Source organism: Penicillium oxalicum, chromosome VI (assembly GCF_001723175.1).
Source record: "Penicillium oxalicum strain HP7-1 chromosome VI, whole genome shotgun sequence".
Classification (NCBI taxonomy): Eukaryota; Fungi; Ascomycota; class Eurotiomycetes; order Eurotiales; family Aspergillaceae; genus Penicillium; species Penicillium oxalicum.
The window spans coordinates 1,165,037-1,185,197 of record NC_064655.1 but is presented as its reverse complement, the minus strand read 5'-3'; the positions used below and the strand labels follow the sequence as shown (position 1 = coordinate 1,185,197).

Below are 20,161 nucleotides of genomic sequence, written 5' to 3'. Positions count from 1 at the left end.
GGGCAGCGGATATAAGCTCTGTTGGACCGTTCAGTAGAAATTTTTTGCGAAATAAATTCCGAGTCAAAAAAGAATTTTCACATCCAGTAAAAGGCCTTTTCAAATGTCGGATCGACCCGCCACAAAGTTTCCCCCCCCGGCCCCCGAAGCCATCTGGTCGTACAGCCGGCTATATGCTACATGATTCATGTGGCATTAATAATCACAATCGCACCAATGCAGGGGTGTCAAGCCCCGCCGATAGTGCCGGCATGGAGCAGTGGATGCTGAAACAGTCTATCAATCTGCCGGCTAGGCCGGCTCGGCTGGCCTATGACAAGGTTCCAAGATTATCATGGTTAAATAATCAGGACCACTCCTGTTAAAGATCGTCTGCGAGTTCGTCCAGAAGCCTGGAGGGAGGAAAGGGAGGGTTGGGAGTTGGACGGTGACCACGGGGCAAACATCGTCTGGGATGGCTAATGCAACAATGTCAATCCTGTTATTGATAATCTTCCAGGTATTGACAGCGAGTGACTCTTCTTTTACTATCCAAATTATGATCTGTAGGGTCTGTAGAATCAGTGATGTACCCTGTATAGCAGATCTCCACCCGTATGTGGTATCACACTTGCTCATGTGTTTGGCAGTCTGCACTCCAGGAATGTGGTACCCGCCCGAGAAAAAGGTGAGAAGCTATCTAAGCGATGTGGGTCTGCATCTGAGCCCAGAGAACACGATCGAAGGTGCAGCAGTCCCGGGATGTAGGTGCATGATGAGTGTTATGATTCTGCACACCGCCAACATCGTGAAGAGGCATTCGATGATAAAGTCTGTATGTAGCCTGCTGACCTTCGACTGCATGGTGCCCAAATTTTGGAGTCACGGCAGAAATAGCGGCAAGTGTCATGCCCAAGTTACTGGGATTGTGGATTCTAGACACTCCATTGCCAAGTTTGGACCCCGATCAAGAGCTCTCGAGGGGGATTTGCAATCTCTGCACGCAGAAAGTCGCCGAGCTTGGAAATCAGCTCAGGCGCAGTAAGGTGTGTAGCGGGGTCCCGAAGCGGGTGGCGCTGTTCTCACACTAGGAAATTACTGACGCCGAGAGCCTGAAATATGAATTGTTCTACTGGGTGGCTTATGACTAAACCGTCTGTGTTCTCTATGTATGGCTAGGCTAGAGCTCCTCAATGGCAGCAGCTCTTCAACATGGCCCTATTGAACTCATTGCTGGGACATATATAGTGGACTTGATCTATAGAATGACTCATTAATGACTCGTGAAAGTACAACACCGTCAATCTGCCCCGGGCGGGCTTATCACATGATCGCAACGTTTTTTTTTTGCCAGATTTCACCGTTAATCCCAGCTGGAACTTCGAGAATAACATCTGTTCACTAATCGAAACTCCCAGAAGAAGAATGAGCCCCCATCCATGATGATTTTATGATTCGAGCATGTGGGAGGCAACCTTTTTGGTTCGTGCATCTCACATACTCCCACGCTGCAGATGCGGCATGGTTAGCCCCGCCCACACCAGATCAATAATCCCGCTAGCGGTCTCCGCTTAGGGTGTCTTGAAACGCCGGCTATGAAACCCATGAACTCATCATTATTGACATGACTATTATCATCAAACACCTTGGGTAGGATCTTGGCAGAAAATCTTACAAATCTCGCACACTCTAAGTGGTAGAGTTCAGACTGCTGATGGGTCCTTAGAATCGGGCTCTAAACGCCGCCATCTAACTCCGAGTGGAAAAAAAAAAGAAAAAAAAAGAAAAAAAAGTCTGCAGCGTGCCGATCGGCGATGGCACTTGGACTCCAATAAGAAATCTGTCTCGCGTATGTGTGTGACCGTTTCCAATCTCCCGATTCCTTTTGAGGGCCCACGAACCATCCTGAATCATGCAAGCTCCACCAGGCGCGACCAGTCCTTCTGGTCTTTTCGAGCAGTGGATCTGGTCCTCAAGGAAGTGGAGAATTCCTTCATCGTGCTGACGCCTCTGATTGATGACCCGAATGGCCCCTCTCTCTCCCAGTTGACGTTGACTTACAAATCCAAGCCTTCGGAGATAAAATGGAACGTGCTGTACCAGCCAAGTGAGCTGTCCAAGGTGGCCATTTGTTGGAGATAACTCGCTGACACGGAAGCGTAGATCTGCTCTTGTTCTTTTTAATTCCCCTCTTCTCCGTCCATGAATTGCCCCAAAAGGTCTTTGGCACTTGAATCAGCTCCATAGTGGCTCGGACTTTAGGGTAGTGTCTGATCCTTTTTCTCCCCTTGGGCTTCATATACCTTCCTCTGGCCCACTAATTTATCCTTATTTCTTTTCCTCTACTTCCTTGATTCTTGAACAAACTATCCTCTTCACCTCGCGGGGAGTTCTAATTATACCCGGGTGAAACCTTGCACGCCACTTTTCTCTTGCCCAACGTCTTGTTGAATCCCATTAGTGATCGAGAGAGTACAACCGCCAGCTTCACCAACAAGACTCTCGTTCGTCCCCAGGCAAGATGGCCTCCAACCATCAAGCCGCCCAGGCGCCTGAAAAGGGCGAACTCAATGCGGCGAACCCGCCTCTGACTGCTGCCGGCGGACCCGAAGTCGTTCACCATGCCACCGCTCCTCCAGCCGAATCCGTCTCGAGCGGTTCCTCTACAGCATCCGTTGCCGAGAGCGCCGAAGGCCGCTGGGGTGAAACCAATGCGGGCGAGCCCGTATCTCGCCGCGGCGCGAGGGAAGAATTGGAGGAGATGCGCCGGGAATTGACTCGGCTGAGTCTGCATCGCACCCGATCTACGACCGCCAAGAGCGCCCGCCGCCGGCAATCCCGAGCCAGCCGCAAGGATGAAGAAGCCGGCATTGACGACCTGGATGCTGATTCGGAGACCGAGGTGGGCAGTGATTTCGACCTCAGTGAATTTTTGATGGGAGGACACTTGGAGCGGCGAACGACGGCCGGCGAACCCGCCAAGAAAGTGGGAGTCGTCTTCAAGAATTTGACGGTCAAAGGCGTCGAGACGGGCGCGTCATTCGTGCGGACGCTGCCTCACGCCGTGGTGGGGACATTCGGCCCGGACTTGTACAACGTCATTTGCCGATTCGTGCCCCAACTGCGATTCGGCAAGAAGCCGCCCATTCGGGACCTGATCCATGACTTCAGTGGCGCCGTCCGCGAGGGCGAGATGATGCTGGTGCTGGGTCGTCCAGGCGCCGGGTGTTCCACGTTTTTGAAGGCCATTGCCAACGATCGCAGTGCCTTTGCCGGGGTTGAGGGTGAGGTCAGCTACGGTGGTCTTTCCGCTGAGGATCAACACAAGCACTTCCGTGGTGAAGTCAACTACAATCAGGAGGATGACCAGCATTTCCCGACCCTCACGGTCTGGCAGACCCTCAAGTTCTCCCTGGCCAACAAGACCCGCAAACATGACCGCGAGAGCATTCCGATCATCATCGATGCCCTCCTCAAGATGTTCGGCATCAGTCACACCAAGAACACCTTGGTGGGAAACGAGTACGTCCGGGGTGTTTCGGGTGGTGAGCGGAAACGTGTCAGTATCGCCGAGACATTGGCGACCAAGTCGACGGTCGTGTGTTGGGACAACTCCACCCGTGGATTGGACGCGAGCACTGCGCTGGACTATGCCAAATCTCTCCGGATCATGACCGACGTGAGCAAGCGGACCACGTTGGTGACCTTGTACCAGGCCGGAGAGAGCATCTACGAGCTGATGGACAAGGTCCTGGTGATCGACGAGGGTCGAATGCTGTACCAAGGCCCGGCCAACGAGGCCCGTCAGTACTTCATCGACTTGGGCTTCCACTGCCCCCCGCAATCCACCACTGCCGACTTCTTGACCTCGCTTTGTGATCCTAATGCCCGCCAGTTCCAACCCGGTCGCGAAGCCTCGACGCCCAAGACAGCAGAGGCATTGGAGCAAGTCTTCAGACAGAGCCAATCCTATCAATATATCACCAACGACATTTCAAAGTACGAGAAGCGCCTCAATGAAACGCAACAGGAGGACACTCGCACCTTCCAAAAGACCGTCGCTCAATCCAAGAGTAAGACTGTGTCCAAGAAGTCTCCCTACACGGTCTCCCTGGTGCGACAGGTTCTTGCTTGTGTCAAGCGCGAATTTTGGTTGCTGTGGGGTGACAAGACTTCTCTGTACACGAAGTTCTTCATCATCATTTCCAACGCCCTCATCGTCTCGTCTCTGTTCTATGGGGAAGCACTGGATACCAGCGGTGCTTTCTCCCGTGGTGGTGCTCTGTTCTTCTCTATTCTCTTCCTCGGCTGGCTTCAATTGACCGAGCTGATGCCCGCTGTGAGCGGCCGAGCGATCGTTGCTCGCCACAAGGATTATGCTTTCTATCGTCCCTCCGCAGTCTCAATTGCCCGTGTGGTGGTTGATTTCCCTGCGATTCTCGCCATGGTCGTCCCCTTTTCTATCATCATGTACTTCATGACAGGCTTGGATGTGACGGCATCGAAGTTCTTCATTTACTTCCTGTTTGTGTATACGACCACGTTCTGCATTACTTCGATGTACCGCATGTTCGCTGCCCTCTCCCCGACTATTGACGACGCTGTGCGGTTCGCTGGTATTGCTCTGAACCTTCTCGTTCTCTTCGTCGGCTATGTGATTCCAAAAACGACTCTTGTTCACGACTCCATCTGGTTCGGATGGCTCTTCTACGTCAACCCTATCTCGTACAGTTACGAAGCTGTGTTGACCAATGAGTTCGCTGATCGAACCATGGAATGTGCACCTTCTCAATTAGTTCCGCAGGGTCCTGGCGTCGTTCCCGGCCATCAAGGCTGCGCGCTGACCGGCTCCCCCTTGGGCGAAACCACGGTTCCTGGCAGTCAGTATCTGCAGGCGAACTTCCAATTCACCCGGTCTCATCTCTGGCGCAACTTCGGTGTCGTCATTGCCTTCACTGTCCTGTATATCCTGGTCACGATTTGGGCAGCTGAGTTCCTTTCCTTTGTGGGCGGTGGCGGCGGTGCCCTGGTCTTCAAGAAATCGAAGCGCTCGAAGCAAATCGCCAAGCAGACCTCGCCCAACAGTGACGAGGAGAAGGTCTCCGATGCAAACGACAACGCGGCTCTTGCCCGTGGTGAAGCCGCCTCAGCTCCCAATGAGAACAACTTCAACCGCCTGTCATCGAGCGAGCGTTGTTTCACCTGGTCCAACGTTGAATATACTGTCCCATACGGCAATGGCACTCGTAAGCTGCTCAACAACGTGAATGGTTACGCCAAACCCGGTATCATGATTGCCTTGATGGGCGCTTCTGGTGCTGGAAAGACCACTCTTCTCAACACTCTTGCGCAGCGTCAGAAGATGGGTGTCGTCAAAGGCGACATGCTTGTGGATGGCCACCCCCTTGGTGCCGACTTCCAGCGTGGTACCGGTTTCTGCGAGCAGATGGATCTCCATGACAACACCTCGACCATTCGTGAAGCTTTTGAATTCTCTGCTCTTCTTCGTCAAGACCGGGACACTCCTCGCCAGGAGAAACTCGACTACGTCAACCGCATCATCGACCTGCTGGAGCTAGAAGACATTCAGGACGCCATCATTGGATCTTTGAATGTGGAGCAGAAGAAACGTGTTACGATCGGCGTGGAATTAGCCGCTAAGCCTAGTCTCCTGCTGTTCCTTGACGAGCCGACGTCTGGTTTGGACAGTCAAGCCGCGTTCTCGATTGTCCGTTTCCTTAAGAAGCTCTCTCAGGCCGGTCAGGCCATCGTCTGCACCATCCACCAGCCTTCCTCCATGCTCATCCAGCAATTCGACATGATTCTCGCTCTCAACCCCGGCGGTAACACCTTTTACTTCGGTCCTGTTGGCGAGGACGGCTCCGCTGTGACCAAGTACTTTGCCGAGCGCGGATTTGTCTGCCCCCCTGCAAAGAACGTTGCAGAGTTCATTCTCGAAACTGCCGCCAAGGGCACGCAACGTGACGGCAAGCAGGTTGACTGGAACGAGGAGTGGCGGAACTCTGCTGAGAACAAGGCGATGCTGGAGGAGATCGAGCGAATCAAGACTGAACGAAGCAAAGTTCCCATTGAGGATTCCGGTACTTCTCAATACGAATTTGCGGCACCTACTCGCGTCCAGGCACAGCTTCTCACCAAGCGATTGTTCCTGCAATACTGGCGCGATCCCAGCTACTACTATGGCAAGCTCTTCGTCAGCGTCATTATCGGTATCTTCAATGGTTTCACCTTTTACATGCTGCCCCGTACGGTTGCATCAATGCAAGATCGGATGTTCTCAGTATTCTTGATCATCCTGATCCCGCCCATCATCATGAACTCCGTCGTCCCCAAGTTCTACATCAATCGAGCTCTCTGGGAAGCTCGTGAATATCCATCTCGTATCTACGGCTGGGTCGCCTTTGCCACTGCCAACGTCGTCTGTGAAATTCCCGCTGCCATCGTCACTGGTCTTGTCTACTGGCTGCTCTGGTACTACCCTGTCGGTCTGCCCACCGACTCGTCTTCTGCCGGTTACGTTTTCCTCATGTCGATGCTGTTCTTCCTCTTCCAGGCCTCCTGGGGACAGTGGATCTGCGCCTTCGCGCCTTCCTTCACCGTCATCTCCAACGTTCTGCCCTTCTTCTTCGTCATGGTCAACTTGTTCAACGGTATCGTCCGCCCTTACTCGGATTACCCGGTCTTCTGGAAGTACTGGATGTACTACGTCAACCCCGTCACCTGGTGGCTCCGTGGTGTGCTCTCCGTCGTCCTTCCCGATGTTACGATCGAGTGTACCGCGTTGGAGACGACTCGCTTCAACCCGCCCGCCGGTCAGACCTGTGGTCAGTACGCAGGCAACTTTGTCAGCAACATCGCCAAATCCGGCTACCTGGTCGACCCGGGCGCAACGCAAGACTGCCAGTATTGCCCCTACTCCACCGGTGCAGAGTACATGAAGAACCTGAACGTGCACCGCGACGACAAATGGCGCTGCTTCGGGATCTTCCTGGCCTTTGTGATCATTAACTGGATCCTGGTGTACTTCTTCATCTACACTGTCCGTGTTCGAGGCTGGAGCTTCGGCTTCGGCTACATCTTTGGCTTGGCTGGAACTCTGGTTGAAAAGATCAAGGGTCTCTTCAAGCGCAAGGAGAAGAGCGAAACGCAGTGAACATGACGCATGCGACGGTTTCTTGTTGTTCCCCCCGCCCCCCCGTTCATTTTGAGAGATTCCCTGTTCCTACCTTCTTCCCATTCCACATATATTTCTTTCTTCTCAGATGACCATTTCTCGATCATCTTTGGTTCTTCCCTGGTGTTAATTGATGTGTTGATGATGCATTGAAACGCATTTACACATGGAGCGTGATCTGATTTCTCTTGTTTCCTCCCTCACCTGTGCTTACCATTTATTTGCCAATATTGCATTTTTTACATAGATTCCCCCCCCCCCCCCCCCCCCTTGTCATTGTAGCACCAAGGGGGACTTGAAAAGTACATACTATTTTTTTTTCTATCTCAGTCTTGCACCTTGAACTTCTAGAGAATATCTGGTACGTCCGTATTCTAGGTTGAACTTGTTTCAAGTTACCATTACCAGCAAGATAGGTGGGCTTATCTCTTCGGCTTAAACTTTCAAGTCACAAAGGACCTCTACGCTCGGTTATTGAAACTTTACTCGCGTGTCCAGCCCGAAGATACCTATCTATCTCGTTAGTAACATATGTACTTGGTAGGCAGGTACCATGCTGCAAAGGCCGTCGCTGTCTTCCTTGACGTAAACCCTGGATATCCCTGGACATGTTCCATTCCCACTTCCCACTTGGTTGGATATTATTTAGGCTATGGTCCGGGAGCCAGTAGTCAATGATAAATTTGGCAAGGGCTGATCCCCAGACTTACATGCTTTACAGACGCTTCAATAAGTTTTCAGTGCCTGGAATGCTTATCAAATTTTCAAGACCTAGCGTGCGCAGTATCATGCGAGATTGGAATCATCCCAACTGCGGCCATAGAAAAATGAAATCTAATACCTATCTGGAGTCTATCTTCTTCCATTCTATCACAATTAATGTCGCTTTGCAGCACGATATCTGCATGCATACATGTAGGAATGATCCAAGGGGTACAACACGATTAGCACCATTGGCAACGATTCCTTTTTTTTTTTTTCGTTCGCCTCTCCGCCTGACTATCTCTGCCAAATAAAAAGAGAAAATACGGATTAACCTTGGAAGAACCATGGAGGGCGACTCTCGGTCAAATCGGCTCCAGGGATCTTCAAAGGGACAGGCACAGTGTCGTGGAAGAGCTCGACGGGGAGTTGTTGGGACTGCGATTGCAATGAAGAAGCCGTTTTACCCCCGACACCCTGAGTCTCATTCACGACAGTCGTGATTGGTACGATGACTCCACACTCCCAATTGCGACAGTTCAACTTAGGCTGGCCCGAAAAGCGATCTTTCACAAGTTTCCCCCTTTTTGATTTGTGATCAGTCAGTGGCTGATGATCGAGACCGGAGCTTGAAAAGGGATGAAGAAGCGTGGAATAGACGACGAGACTCACCAGGCACTTTCTGACATATTCGCACTTCCGACGTACGCCCAGCCCTTACACTCTTTCCCGTTAGGCATTTGGAAGGGCTCAGAAGGCCACACGTACATGAGCTAAAGAGCCAAGTCAGCCTAGGAGTGTTGTCGAGGCATAAATCGACAGGTAGACACTGACCTTGTTGTGCATCAGAACCCGGCGCTCGCTCTCGCAGTCCTTCAATACCCCTCGAGGAAATTTGGCACCCAGCCACCATCGTGATGAGAAACAAATGGTGCCGGCCGTTCGGTCCGGGTATTGGTGCGCAAATCGAACCGTCTGCTCTGAGGGGAAGTACACATTGAACCGATCCTTCCATTCTTGACTCGCACGCAGCATCTCCTTGCGCTGTGGATCGTTTGTTTGAGTACTTGAGTCTCGTGTGTAGCGAAGCTTGTAGTCCGTCATTCCGTCATCACCTGTCGTCATCAGTAACACTTCACGATTTTGCTTGCATAGTGCGCTTACCTTTAGCAGCAAGGTATATGGCTCGGAGGAAATCGTCATTTAAAGACCCAACAGAAGACGTCTACGGCAAGTCAGCAAGGCGGAAGTTTATATTCGAAGATCTACTCACCACATAAGCTATATTGATAGGTCCAGGTGTCTGCAACCCCATGTGTGTTACAGCACGGCCGAGTCCACAGTATCCCGATCGTGTCCAAGCCTCGCCAATGCGGGATCCGCCTCTGGAGTCAAGTCAGGCCCATGTCTCGCCCCCGCAACGTTTGCAGCTTTGACCTACATGGTGTGAACAAAAGCATAACGAGAAGTCTCGGTAAAGTCAAACTCATCGAGAGCCTTGATAGCGTCTTCACGCAGCTTAGACGCCTTTAAAAAGTAGATCAATTCTTCCCTGAATGCAGTATCCGATCCTTTACCTGGTCCACTTATTCTGATTCTGGGCAAATCGATCAAAAATATAGTCTAGAAGTAGCGGTTAGCCGTCGAAAGCATAATGGCTTCAGAGCAGCACTCACATTCTCCATCAAACCATTCTCACCCCAATCTGTCCGTGTGAGATTTGCGGTTGGAACCGCAATCCTCAGATGACTGGGATGGTAGAAGAGCATCAATTTTGAGTGCATATTATTGACTTGCGGTTCCATGGGCGGAAAACATAGGTCCAGATTGGACATCGAGGCAGTCTCTTCCCGATATTGTTTGCGCTGTGCAGTCGTAAGATTGTGCTTCTGTTCCCGATATGGTAATGGAGCGCGATAGTCATGCTTACAGTTTCCTCCTCCTTGGCTCCCATCATCAGGATAAACTTGGTCTTCTTTGCGTCAAACTTTGAGAACAGCCAATCCATATCCCACAGAAAGGAGCTCAGAACAGCAACATTCAAATCATTCTTTTGGATCACTTCTTCGATGGTAATGTCATTATCCGAGCGAGGAACGAAAGCGACATATGTCTTTTTGACCACCCCTTGTGGGAATTGAATGTCTGAGCGTGGAGATGGCTGCGGAGGACTGATGGGCTTTTTGAAAGAGCTGATTCTAGTCTGGTTCTCAAAGGTCCGTTCTGACACACCCGAGTCTGCAGCTGGAGCTCTTGGTGTAATAATAGCTCTTGGATCGGTAATGCGAGCCGTCTTTGAAGCCGGCTGAGATGGGGGAGGGGAGACACCGGCTTTGCGTTTGGCGAGGCGGGTAAGACGCTCTTGCTCCATCTGCTTCCTGTCGACACCGAAGATTCCTCGTATGTGGGAAACTCCGGTGCTAGGTATGCTGGGGTCATTGCAGCTACCTCGTATTTGGAGATGAGCCGGGTGATCGGTGGCTTGCTGAGAAGTCTCCAGCGACATGGCAATTGCTTGTTTGAGCTCCTCGTCGCTGGCATCACCTGAGATTCCCTGGAAACTCTCATCCTCGGCATCAGAATTCACAATCGACTGAGAGTAGGGGAAAATCTCTTTCACATCTGAGTCGGAGCTTGAATCATTGGTCAGGTCCACAACCTTGCCTTTGGCCGGCGAGGATACTTTGTATGTCCGCTGCGGGCTCATGTTACTGGACTGAGTTTCTGGTTTTTCTTTGGGCAGAATTCGAGAGTTCTCAATATCATTGTTGGAGAATGATGCTTGGTGAGAAGAAGCCGTGCTGCTCCGTTTCTGATAATCCTCGAGTGATGCGGCAATAGCCGCAGCTAGCATCTGCTGCTCGAGGGCCGAGGCATCCATTTGACAGAATGACGAAGACTTTGCAATAAGCAAGCTATGGCAAGAAGTGTCCCTGGATCTTTGAGGTATTGAGTAAGAATGGGAGATCAGAAAAGATCGAATCCTCAGTTGGGGAATCGGTTCCTTCAAGCTATGTTGACGAAGCCAAGAAACGAGGATGGGGAAGGCGTGCGCCACAACAAAGCCCCTGCAAGGTCCCGAGAGCAGGACGAAAATCAAAGAAATGCCCTTTGCTGATATGACAAGATCGCTGATAGTTTGAAAAAATATTCTGAACAATTTCACTGTCCGCAGACTTTTCTGATTCGATTCTCTTCTTTTGATGGACAGTCACAGGATAGCCTCGTTGTCAGTGAATGTCGCGAGACTGGACATGTGAGCGTCCATGCATTGTACGTCACGTGATGATGACATAGGCCTAGATCGCGCGTCAAGAGACGAGCGAAGACGCCTGCAATTGGACAACGACAAGCCATCGATCCAGCATAGCTCAGAAACGAGTTCCCAGTGGCTGACGATGCAATAATTGCAGAAGAACTTCCAGAGTGGACGTCTCTTCAATGTTCCAAGGAGTCCATCGAACCGTAGCAGCCTCTACATTCCACGTCACATAAACCTTGGGAAAGGGGGGAGCTCCGGGAATATTTATACAAATATGAAAATCTCATATGTGACCCGATCGCAATTGAGTGGGAGAATACAGCCTGAATGGATAGAAAACATATCAGTTTCCAATCTCTGTCCGATACCTGGGTTTCTAAGGAACTGACCCCAATGAGTACGTAGATCCCAGAACCACGCGGGTAAAGGTTCCGCTCCTTTATAAGGTATTCCTCAGGTACGAACCAACACACGGTATTCACCTATCAGGAAGAAGCATCGCCTCAACTTGTTGTTTCATTGAAAACCCCTGGTTCCTTTCATAATTTTCACTGTGCAATGGAAAATTCTAGCACAGCATGGGTGCTGTCCACATTTTGACCGAAAGCTTCTACCAGGGCGAAATTTCCGGACGGTTTGACAGATCTTCCAGCATTACCTTGAATGGAAGTAAATTATAGGTAGAGCCGGAGGTCACGAGAGTTAAGTACCTCCACCCCTGCCTGAATTGCTCATGTTTCTTGCCTATACACACAATCACCGGGTATCTTCCCGTGGAAATTTCCAGGGACTGCAATATGGATAGAATAGGTACTTTCAACTAGGTTGGAAGCTTCTCATTGTCCAACACCTCACGTTCAAGAAAAGAAATAAACTCAGTTTTTCGTCATTCATAGGCATGTGAATCAGCTGAAAGGGCGTCTATGGTGGTAGTATGTACAAAGTGGGATGATTTTCGCTTCTGTTCCTCGATAGACGACTGCATCGCAGCAAAAAGTTGTGGACAGAACCCGACTCGGTGCACAAGGACGAGTCCTTCATTGTTTCTCCCATCCAAAATATGCCATTCTCACCCATTTATCAAGCAGTTCGGCACTGTCTGAAAGCAAGCAGATATGGGTTGAGTGAAATTGATCAAGCAAACTTGACAGTAACCACACTGTGGGCGGGAATGTTCACTTTGATGCTGGAGTGGTCGTTGGTCCGGGTCTGCTCCACGGGGGTCTTTTCGACCTTGTGGGTGTTGTCGGTCACCAGGCCTTGGCACTGCTGCCGGCCTGGTGAGGGGGCACCAGAATCTCGGTGGTCTGGTCGGCGGCACCGGTGTTGGTAAAGACGACAATGACCGACTTGTCCTTGTTCTGGAACGCAGCGGTGATCACGTCCGACAGCTTCTCGGCGCCCTCGATGGCGACACGGTGAGCATCGGGGCGAATGAAGCGGGGAGAACATGCTGAAGGCGTAGAAGATGCCGGAGGGCAGCAGGGTCTTGTTGTCAGCGCCGGTAGTGTCGATCAAGTGGCTGGCAGACTGCTGCTGGGCAATCTCGAAGCCCTCCCAGAAGAGGTAAGCGCTCAGGTTGGCATCAACCAGGCCCTTGGCAATCTTGATGGCCCAGGCGAGACCCTCGTTGACGTTGCCGGTACTGTACCAGGTGGGGACGAAGCGACCATCGCTGGTCTCAACACCCGCCTCGGAGAGCCAGGTGGGCAGGCTGGTGTCGAGAGGGTAGGTTGCGTCGCTGGAGTACATGTGGGAGGTGATGACATCGAGGTCACGCTCCATGCCGGCCGCGACCAGGGCCTCGGTGTACTGAGTTTGCTTTTCCCAGCCGGTAGCATCACAGCAGGTGAGGCTCACATCCAACTTGGCGTGGTCGACAGTCTTGCGGAGAATGGGGATGAAATCAATGGCCTCGGAGGCATCGTCACTGATCTGCATGTTGGAGTACGAGGGCCTAAAGGACGGGAAGACGCAACGTCAGCAAATGGATTCGTCTTCTTCTTCCTCGCCTCCCTTTTATTGGTGGTGTACTCACTTGAAATCAGGCTCGTTCAAGAATCCCAAGTGGGTGATGTCGATGCCCTCCTTCTTGTAGTATTTCACGTATTGAACGAGGTAATCAGCATAGGCTTGTCTCCAATCCCCGGAGGTGCATTCATGGCCAGGAGTACCGCAGAGGAATCTACAGGACCGCCGAAAAGCGCACTCGTTAGCAATGGATGAAATCCTCGGAGGATATCCGCGCAGTCAATCTCCAGAGATCACTTACCCGGGCACAGCCTCATCTCCACTGGTCTTCATAAAGCCTGGCGCACTCCACGCGTCGGCGTAGATCGTCTTGACCCCATAGCTTCTGGCCTGCTTGGTGAACCAAACCTGGCCCTCATCCCAGCCATCCCAGCGGTACTGAGGCGGGTTGGAGGGCGAGCCGGGGCTATTGGGCTCAATTGTGAAATTGGCCGAGGAAGGGATCCAGTTGCGGATGATACTGAAACCCGCACCGTCCTTCTTGCTGAAGAAGAGATCGAGCGCAGCCTTGGCAAGCTGGGGATCCGCCTCTTGGAATTGAGCCGCCCGAGTGAAGGCCTGTGAAAAGCCGAACCCGTCAATCTTTTGCAACTTGGAGTCGGTCTTGATCGTAATCGCGTTGGCCGAAGAAGCAGACGTGGCGGCGACACCAGCCAAGCTTGGCACACTGAGACTGAGCAGGCCCAGCGCCTGGTATGTTGATGAAGTCCTCATAATGAGCAGGGATGTGATGGCAGCAGCACACTTCCACGGAGAATCGGATTCAACCACGAAGATGAAACTCTTTTCGAATCCCCGTCGCCACGCGGCGGGGGTTCCTTTATACTCGCTCCATTGTGCCAAGCTGATTCGAGCGTGACAATTTTCTCCGAAGTCTGTACATGTAGCCGGTCTCCATTCCCCATTACCCCGGACTCCATCTTATCCACGCGCCGCATGATTTCATAGAGTCAACGCCCAGCAAGGCACCGCCGCAACGGCATTATTTCTTCATGGGATCTCCAATTTCTCCAACCGGCTAGTTGTGTCCACGACGAGGTACGCTACTCCTCATCGGGAGTGGAGTCTTGGCCCTCTATCGACGGTTGGAATCAACCGGGGAGGAGTTTAGGCTAATTTGGTGTCTCTTCTCCGATGAAGGGACTCTTTGGCGGAGGTTACGGTCATGTGAGGTCTCCATGGTGGTCGTGATCGGCGGAGTTGACTGCTGCTTTCTGCCTCTTCCACGCCTGTTTCCATGGGCCCTCCATCCTGGTCGCAGCGCTGGAGAATCTGTAGTCTCCCCCTTGTCTAGTCTGCATCCTACGACTGCCACATTCCACCACGACAGGCCAGATTTGATGCACTTCACCTAATCTATACCTATATATGTAGTCTTTACGGTCCCCTCTGGAGAGTACCTCTGGGTGACGGTGGCTGAATCTTGGCCACCTGCATGTATTGGATCTTGAATTCACACATCCGTCGCGCCGTACCACAGTTGCTCTCATTGCTTACGTTGCTTAACTCTGCCAGCCAAGTTGCCAACGAGACTTGGCGGCACAAAGTCAACGGGTGAAGGTGAAACCCCACACCAGTCCACCACGCAACCCACGCCACGATCCAAGCTTAGTGTACCTTTCATGATCCAATCCCGCGTCAGTCGGTACAACTCTGTATTGTAAGCATTATTCTTTTGTTGGGTTCTTTCTCCCTTCGCTTCTCCGAGACAAGAGAGTCTGCCAATCGCCGACGCCGCATCATTTGCCGTTGTCGGCGTATGATCAATTAGAGTACTTACCACGAGGTGAGTATGTCAAGTCTGAGGGTTGATTCCTCTCTCTCTCTTCTCTCTCGACCATCGCGTGGCTAAAACGGCCGGTTTATCCAAAGTTGCATGTCCCTTTTACCAGACGCTGAGACATTGGGTACCTTGATTGTTGAACTCAGTGGTTTGTTTCGTATCAGAGGTCCTCTCGGCAAAGTCCTGATCGTACGATAATCTGTCGAGTTTGTCATAATATCCTCAGGCCCTCATTTTGCTTCTTTTCATTCTCCCCTCACATGTTCTTACACGTGAATACAATACGCGTTACAGTAGCCTGAGAGCCTCTGGGTGGGCCCCGTCTTCCCCGCAGTACCCCACCGTGTGCCCATCGACCAAACACACGCGGGGAGCTTCCAAATGGGAGGGGAAGTCTGGAACGGAACGGATACATGCGATACATACTCAACGGTCTGGTCACTGGTGAGCTGGACAAGATGCGCTAGACTGAGGGGGCACATTCGTTGTCATGTTGACACCTGCATGGTTTGATTTACCCGGATGCCCTATCTTCGTCCAGATTCTCCCCCTAAAAATACCAAGAAAGCAAAAACCCCCCAAAAAGAAAAAAAAAAGAAAAAGAAAAAGAAACTTCCACATTTAGCCAGAAAAGATAGAGGGGCTACAATGACGATCGACTCTTTCAGAGCTTCATGAAAAGCAAAAGGAAGAGTTCTCTTTTTTTTCTTTTGCATCTCTCCTCCGTGCAACCTCCCTTCTCCATCACCATTCCCTGGTCAATCTCCGATACATCATGTCTACTGGAGAAACTGGCCTTGAGGCCTGGTTGCGTTACGCTCCACTCCCCGCGGATGCGGCCAAGCAATATCCGCAATACACAGACATTGTCGCATTGACGGACTCCCAGTCCAGTCCCGTGTACACCGCAGGAAAGGAGCTTCAGGACGGCCTGAAGAAGATTCTCAATTTCAGCGCGAACCTCACAAACACAATTGATTCCTCGGAGTCGTTGTCACCCTCGGCGATCGTGGTCGCCCCCCGGGAAACGTTCCCTTGGGGGGCTTTCCCGTCTCTCCAGAACGTCGAGGACCAAGTCTCTTCACTCAAGGACGATGGATTCTGGCTCGGGACTGTCTCGGGTGAGAAGGGGGATAAGACACAGGTGGTGATCGTGGGCCAAAATGAACGAGGTGCCCTCTACGGTGCCATGGAGTTTCTCATGCGCCTGGCGCAGAACCAGCCCTGTCCCACCAGCTACGCCAGCAGCCCTAGCGCGCCGATTCGATGGATCAACCAGTGGGATAATCTGGATGGCTCAATCGAGCGAGGCTATGCTGGTCCCTCCATCTTCTTCAAGGACGGAGCCGTCTTGGACGATCTAACCCGAGTCGAGCAGTACGCGCGGTTGATGGCCTCGGTGCGGCTGAATGGAATTGTCGTGAACAATGTCAATTCTCACTGCAACCTGTTGAACCCGTCCAATCTGAAGGGTCTCGGTCGTATTGCGGATGCGATGCGACCCTGGGGCGTGAGAATTGGAGTGGCGCTGTACTTTGATACTCCCATCGAGCTGGGAGGACTCAAAACCTCGGACCCGCTCGACCCGGACGTGGTGGCCTTTTGGAACGATATCACCACGCAGTTGTACCAGAATGTGCCGGATATGCTGGGATATCTGATCAAGGCCAACTCGGAGGGGCAGCCTGGTCCATTGACTTACGGCCGTACCCTGGCCGAGGGAGCCAATCTATTTGCCCGGGCCTTGAAACCTCACGGCGACGGGATTGTGATGTACCGCGCCTTTGTCTACAACCACCACCTCGACGAGTCCAACTGGAAGAACGACCGCGCCAACGCGGCGGTGGAATTCTTCGACGGCCTGGACGACGTCTTTGATGAAAACGTCTTGGTCCAAATCAAGTACGGCCCGATCGACTTCCAGGTCCGCGAGCCGCCCTCGCCTTTACTGGCACACCTGCGCCGAACCCGAACCATCATTGAGTTCCAGGTCGCCCAGGAGTACATGGGCCAGCAAAGTCATCTCTGCTATCTCGCCCCCCTGTGGCGGACCATCCTCGACTTTGACCTGCGCATCGACGGAGAGCCGTCCCTGGTGAAAGATGTCGTGTCTGGCGAGCGATTCAACTGGAAATACAGCGGATACGCCGCCGTGGTCAACGTCGGCAACGACTCGACCTGGCTGGGCAGCCACCTGGCCATGTCCAACCTGTACGCATACGGCCGCTACTGCTGGGACCCATCCAGCGACGAGGCCGCCGTCGTGCAAGACTGGGCACGTCTCACTTTCGGGCTGAACCCCACCGTGGTCGACACGATCACGCAGCTGTCGATGGAGTCCTGGCCTACCTACGAGAACTACTCGGGCAACCTGGGAATTCAGACCCTGTGCGATATCGTGAAGACCTGCCACTATGGTCCCAGTCCCGCCGCGATGGACGGCAACGGCTGGGGTCAGTGGACACGGGCCGACGCCCATGCGATCGGCATGGATCGTACCGTCGCCACGGGCACGGGGTACTCGGGGCAGTACCCGGCGGAGGTGGCCCGGGTCTTTGAGCACCCGGAGACCACACCGGACGAGCTCCTGCTCTGGTTCCACCACGTACCATACACCCACCGCTTGAAATCCGGCAAGACGGTGATCCAGCACTTCTACGACGCGCACTACGAAGGTGCACAGAATGCGCAGACATTCCCTGTCCGCTGGGCCGCACTGCGCGGGCTCGTCGACGAGCACCGTTTCCAGCACATCCTCTTCCACCTGACGTACCAGGCTGGCCACGCGCTCGTCTGGCGAGACTCAGTCTGCACCTTTTACCATGCCAAATGTGGGATCCCTGATGAGCACAACCGCGTCGGCAACTATCAATGGCGCGTCAAGGCCCAGGACATGCACTTGAGCGGGTACAAAGTGGTTCCCGTGCGGCCGTTTGAAGCCGCCTACGGCGCAGAAGCCATCATCACCGAGTCCAACACCGCTTCCGGCACCGCGACTTGGCCTGTCACGTTCCCGGCCGGAACATACAATGTGGCGGTGAACTATTATGATCATCTGGGCGGCACATCTCGGTATCAACTCTTCCTGGGCAGTGGATCGGACGAGGGAAAGAAGCGACTCGTGGGTGAGTGGGCGGGCGATTTGGGCCAGCACCTGCTGCATGACTTTTCCGATCTGCGCGACGGACATTCAAACACTCGCATCACTTTCAAGGACGTGCGGGTGGAAGGTGGCGATGTTTTGACGATTGTGGGCGCACCGGATGGAGAGGAGCTGGCGCCTATCGACTATGTCTCATTCCTTCCGGATGGCATCATTGATTAGACACGATGCTGCTCTGGTGTTGTGTTGTGTTTTTTTTTCCTTCTTTCGCTTTTCTTTTCATGGGTTGGGCTGATATTTCCCCCGCCCTGAATGGCATAGACTCAGGGTTAGATATTGTATATATGATGAGGGTTGGGAATAGAGCAATATGATGATGACGATGATCGAGTGCAGAATGTTTGTTCCGGACAACGGTCAGTGACCAACTTGGGTTGTCCCGAGGATACTCCGTAGTCCAGTCAACGCGCCATTCCGACGCGGCCGAGTCTGCGGGGAAAGAAGTGGGGGGAGGAGCTGGTGTATCGTACGGTACAAGCCCCCAGTGTCTGCGCATTTTAGTCGTCACAGTACGGTGCGTCACCACCAACAAACTCCATTGAGCGAGGCACAGTAGTGGTACACTCCTCTTCATCCACTACCGCTCCTGTATGATCAATCATGGCAGGTGATAGTCCCAGCCATGAGCCATGATCGAAAGTCCAATGACAGATGATCAAAATTATACTTTGACATCACCCAGCCAAGTCTCACTCCCGCGTCCACGGGGGCAGTTTAATCGATTAACCTTCTGACGCCAATCCCTGGTCCCTTGTGGTCCCGTGAGAGGGCAACTGGGAGGTGGATCCTTCCAGATCATATTAAACAGGGCGTGTGGCTGTAAATATCTTCTCATGATCATTATTATTATTCACTTGTGTCCTGGACACTCACACGCTAAAGTGCCAAGCAACGGAGACGGCATCCACACTTCCCCCCCCAAAAAGAAGAGTCAATCGCTAGGGTTGTCTCGAGATACCCATTTAGGCGGTTGATCGGCATCCGCCCATCCCGGTTAACTCAGCATTCCAGCGCCTAAAGGGTGCAGGGGCTCATCTGGAATCTCTGCACCCATGGGATTCGTCCTCGGGGTTCGAGTCACCACGGCGTTCAAGCCAATCCGTATGCCGCCCTTCGGTTGGATATTCACAGGAGGCCAGGCCCAAGTGACCTCAACAGGGTAGTTCAACCGTCAACACTGCTCATGACGACCCAGTCACACGCAGGTCCGTACAGTCTATACGGAAGGTACTTCAACAGAGTGCCCACTACCCAACACTTACACAAACTAAGTTGTCTCACACTTGGCGAGAGGCACCTCGTAGATCTCGAGATGTAATGATGATCGCCTGGTCATTTGGCTTTCTTTCTCTCCCCCTCTAGACCATGTTGAGAGAATAGACTTTCTCGGCTGCCCATCTGCTTAGGGTCTTTGTCAAGGGCGTGGCGAGAGGCGGTTAAAGTACCGAGAAAGGTTTCGTTTCGAGAGGGACCGCTAAGCGATGTGTTGATATACTTTTGATCTTTCCAATTTCAGCACTGGTGCCGATTGGTGGGAATGAGGATCGTTCCTACATAGATGGTCATAGTTTTTCTCATTCTGCGGGATGCTTTTCCATGGTATGCTGGAAAGCCGATCTGCTGCGATGCAAACTTTGTTTTGGTTTTGAACTCTCGCCGTTGTGAACGAACGGAATGGGAAAGAGTGACTCGGCGCTTTGGTGTCAGAGTAGGTACTCAACGAAAGGAACCTAATGTCCCATTGGAGGAAGAATAACTGCTGGCCATGCTTGAACCAGTGTGACTATTCCCTTTTTGAACCGCCACTAGTCTCGTATCGCTCACATCTCTATCGATGTCCAGTCCTGGAACGTGGGCTGACCGGCAAATGAAACTTCCCAATCGACCCCCACGAAATCGGGCCTGACTCGTGCAGCCGCGTAAAGTTGGCTTTTTGGCTTTTCTTAGGGTACCCGAGTCGCATCCGAAAAGGCCGAAATCCATCTCTAGTTTTTTTTCCCCCTTTATTTTTTCTTTTTCTCACGCCTTCTCTTTCACGAAGAGCAA

At 52.4% G+C, this 20,161-nt stretch overlaps 6 protein-coding genes across 6 annotated transcripts; 4 read left to right on the top strand and 2 right to left on the bottom strand.

Annotated features, from left to right (window-relative positions):
• Positions 1-173: 173 nt before the first annotated feature.
• Positions 174-365, top strand: POX_f07710 (uncharacterized protein; the record flags this gene model as incomplete). Its single annotated transcript, XM_050116505.1, has 1 exon — positions 174-365. The coding sequence occupies one exon, from the start codon at positions 174-176 to the stop codon at positions 363-365; it is 192 nt and encodes a 63-aa protein (XP_049966644.1).
• Positions 366-1,830: 1,465 nt separating this feature from the next.
• On the top strand, positions 1,831-2,121 carry POX_f07709 (uncharacterized protein; the record flags this gene model as incomplete). Its single annotated transcript, XM_050116504.1, has 1 exon — positions 1,831-2,121. The coding sequence occupies one exon, from the start codon at positions 1,831-1,833 to the stop codon at positions 2,119-2,121; it is 291 nt and encodes a 96-aa protein (XP_049966643.1).
• Positions 2,122-2,500: 379 nt separating this feature from the next.
• POX_f07708 (ABC multidrug transporter atrF) lies at positions 2,501-7,153 on the top strand (the record flags this gene model as incomplete). The annotated part of the gene is made up of 1 exon (XM_050116503.1): positions 2,501-7,153. One exon carries the CDS (start codon positions 2,501-2,503, stop codon positions 7,151-7,153), a length of 4,653 nt encoding a protein of 1,550 aa, XP_049966642.1.
• Positions 7,154-8,206: 1,053 nt separating this feature from the next.
• POX_f07707 (uncharacterized protein) lies at positions 8,207-10,757 on the bottom strand (the record flags this gene model as incomplete). Its single annotated transcript, XM_050116502.1, has 8 exons — positions 8,207-8,459; positions 8,549-8,649; positions 8,711-8,991; positions 9,041-9,101; positions 9,150-9,261; positions 9,318-9,499; positions 9,553-9,741; positions 9,807-10,757. 8 exons carry the CDS (start codon positions 10,755-10,757, stop codon positions 8,207-8,209), a joined length of 2,130 nt encoding a protein of 709 aa, XP_049966641.1.
• Positions 10,758-12,272: 1,515 nt separating this feature from the next.
• Positions 12,273-13,883, bottom strand: POX_f07706 (uncharacterized protein; the record flags this gene model as incomplete). Its single annotated transcript, XM_050116501.1, has 3 exons — positions 12,273-13,095; positions 13,177-13,323; positions 13,411-13,883. The coding sequence occupies 3 exons, from the start codon at positions 13,881-13,883 to the stop codon at positions 12,273-12,275; spliced, it is 1,443 nt and encodes a 480-aa protein (XP_049966640.1).
• Positions 13,884-15,727: 1,844 nt separating this feature from the next.
• POX_f07705 (putative alpha-glucuronidase A) lies at positions 15,728-18,277 on the top strand (the record flags this gene model as incomplete). The annotated part of the gene is made up of 1 exon (XM_050116500.1): positions 15,728-18,277. One exon carries the CDS (start codon positions 15,728-15,730, stop codon positions 18,275-18,277), a length of 2,550 nt encoding a protein of 849 aa, XP_049966639.1.
• Positions 18,278-20,161: the final 1,884 nt, after the last annotated feature.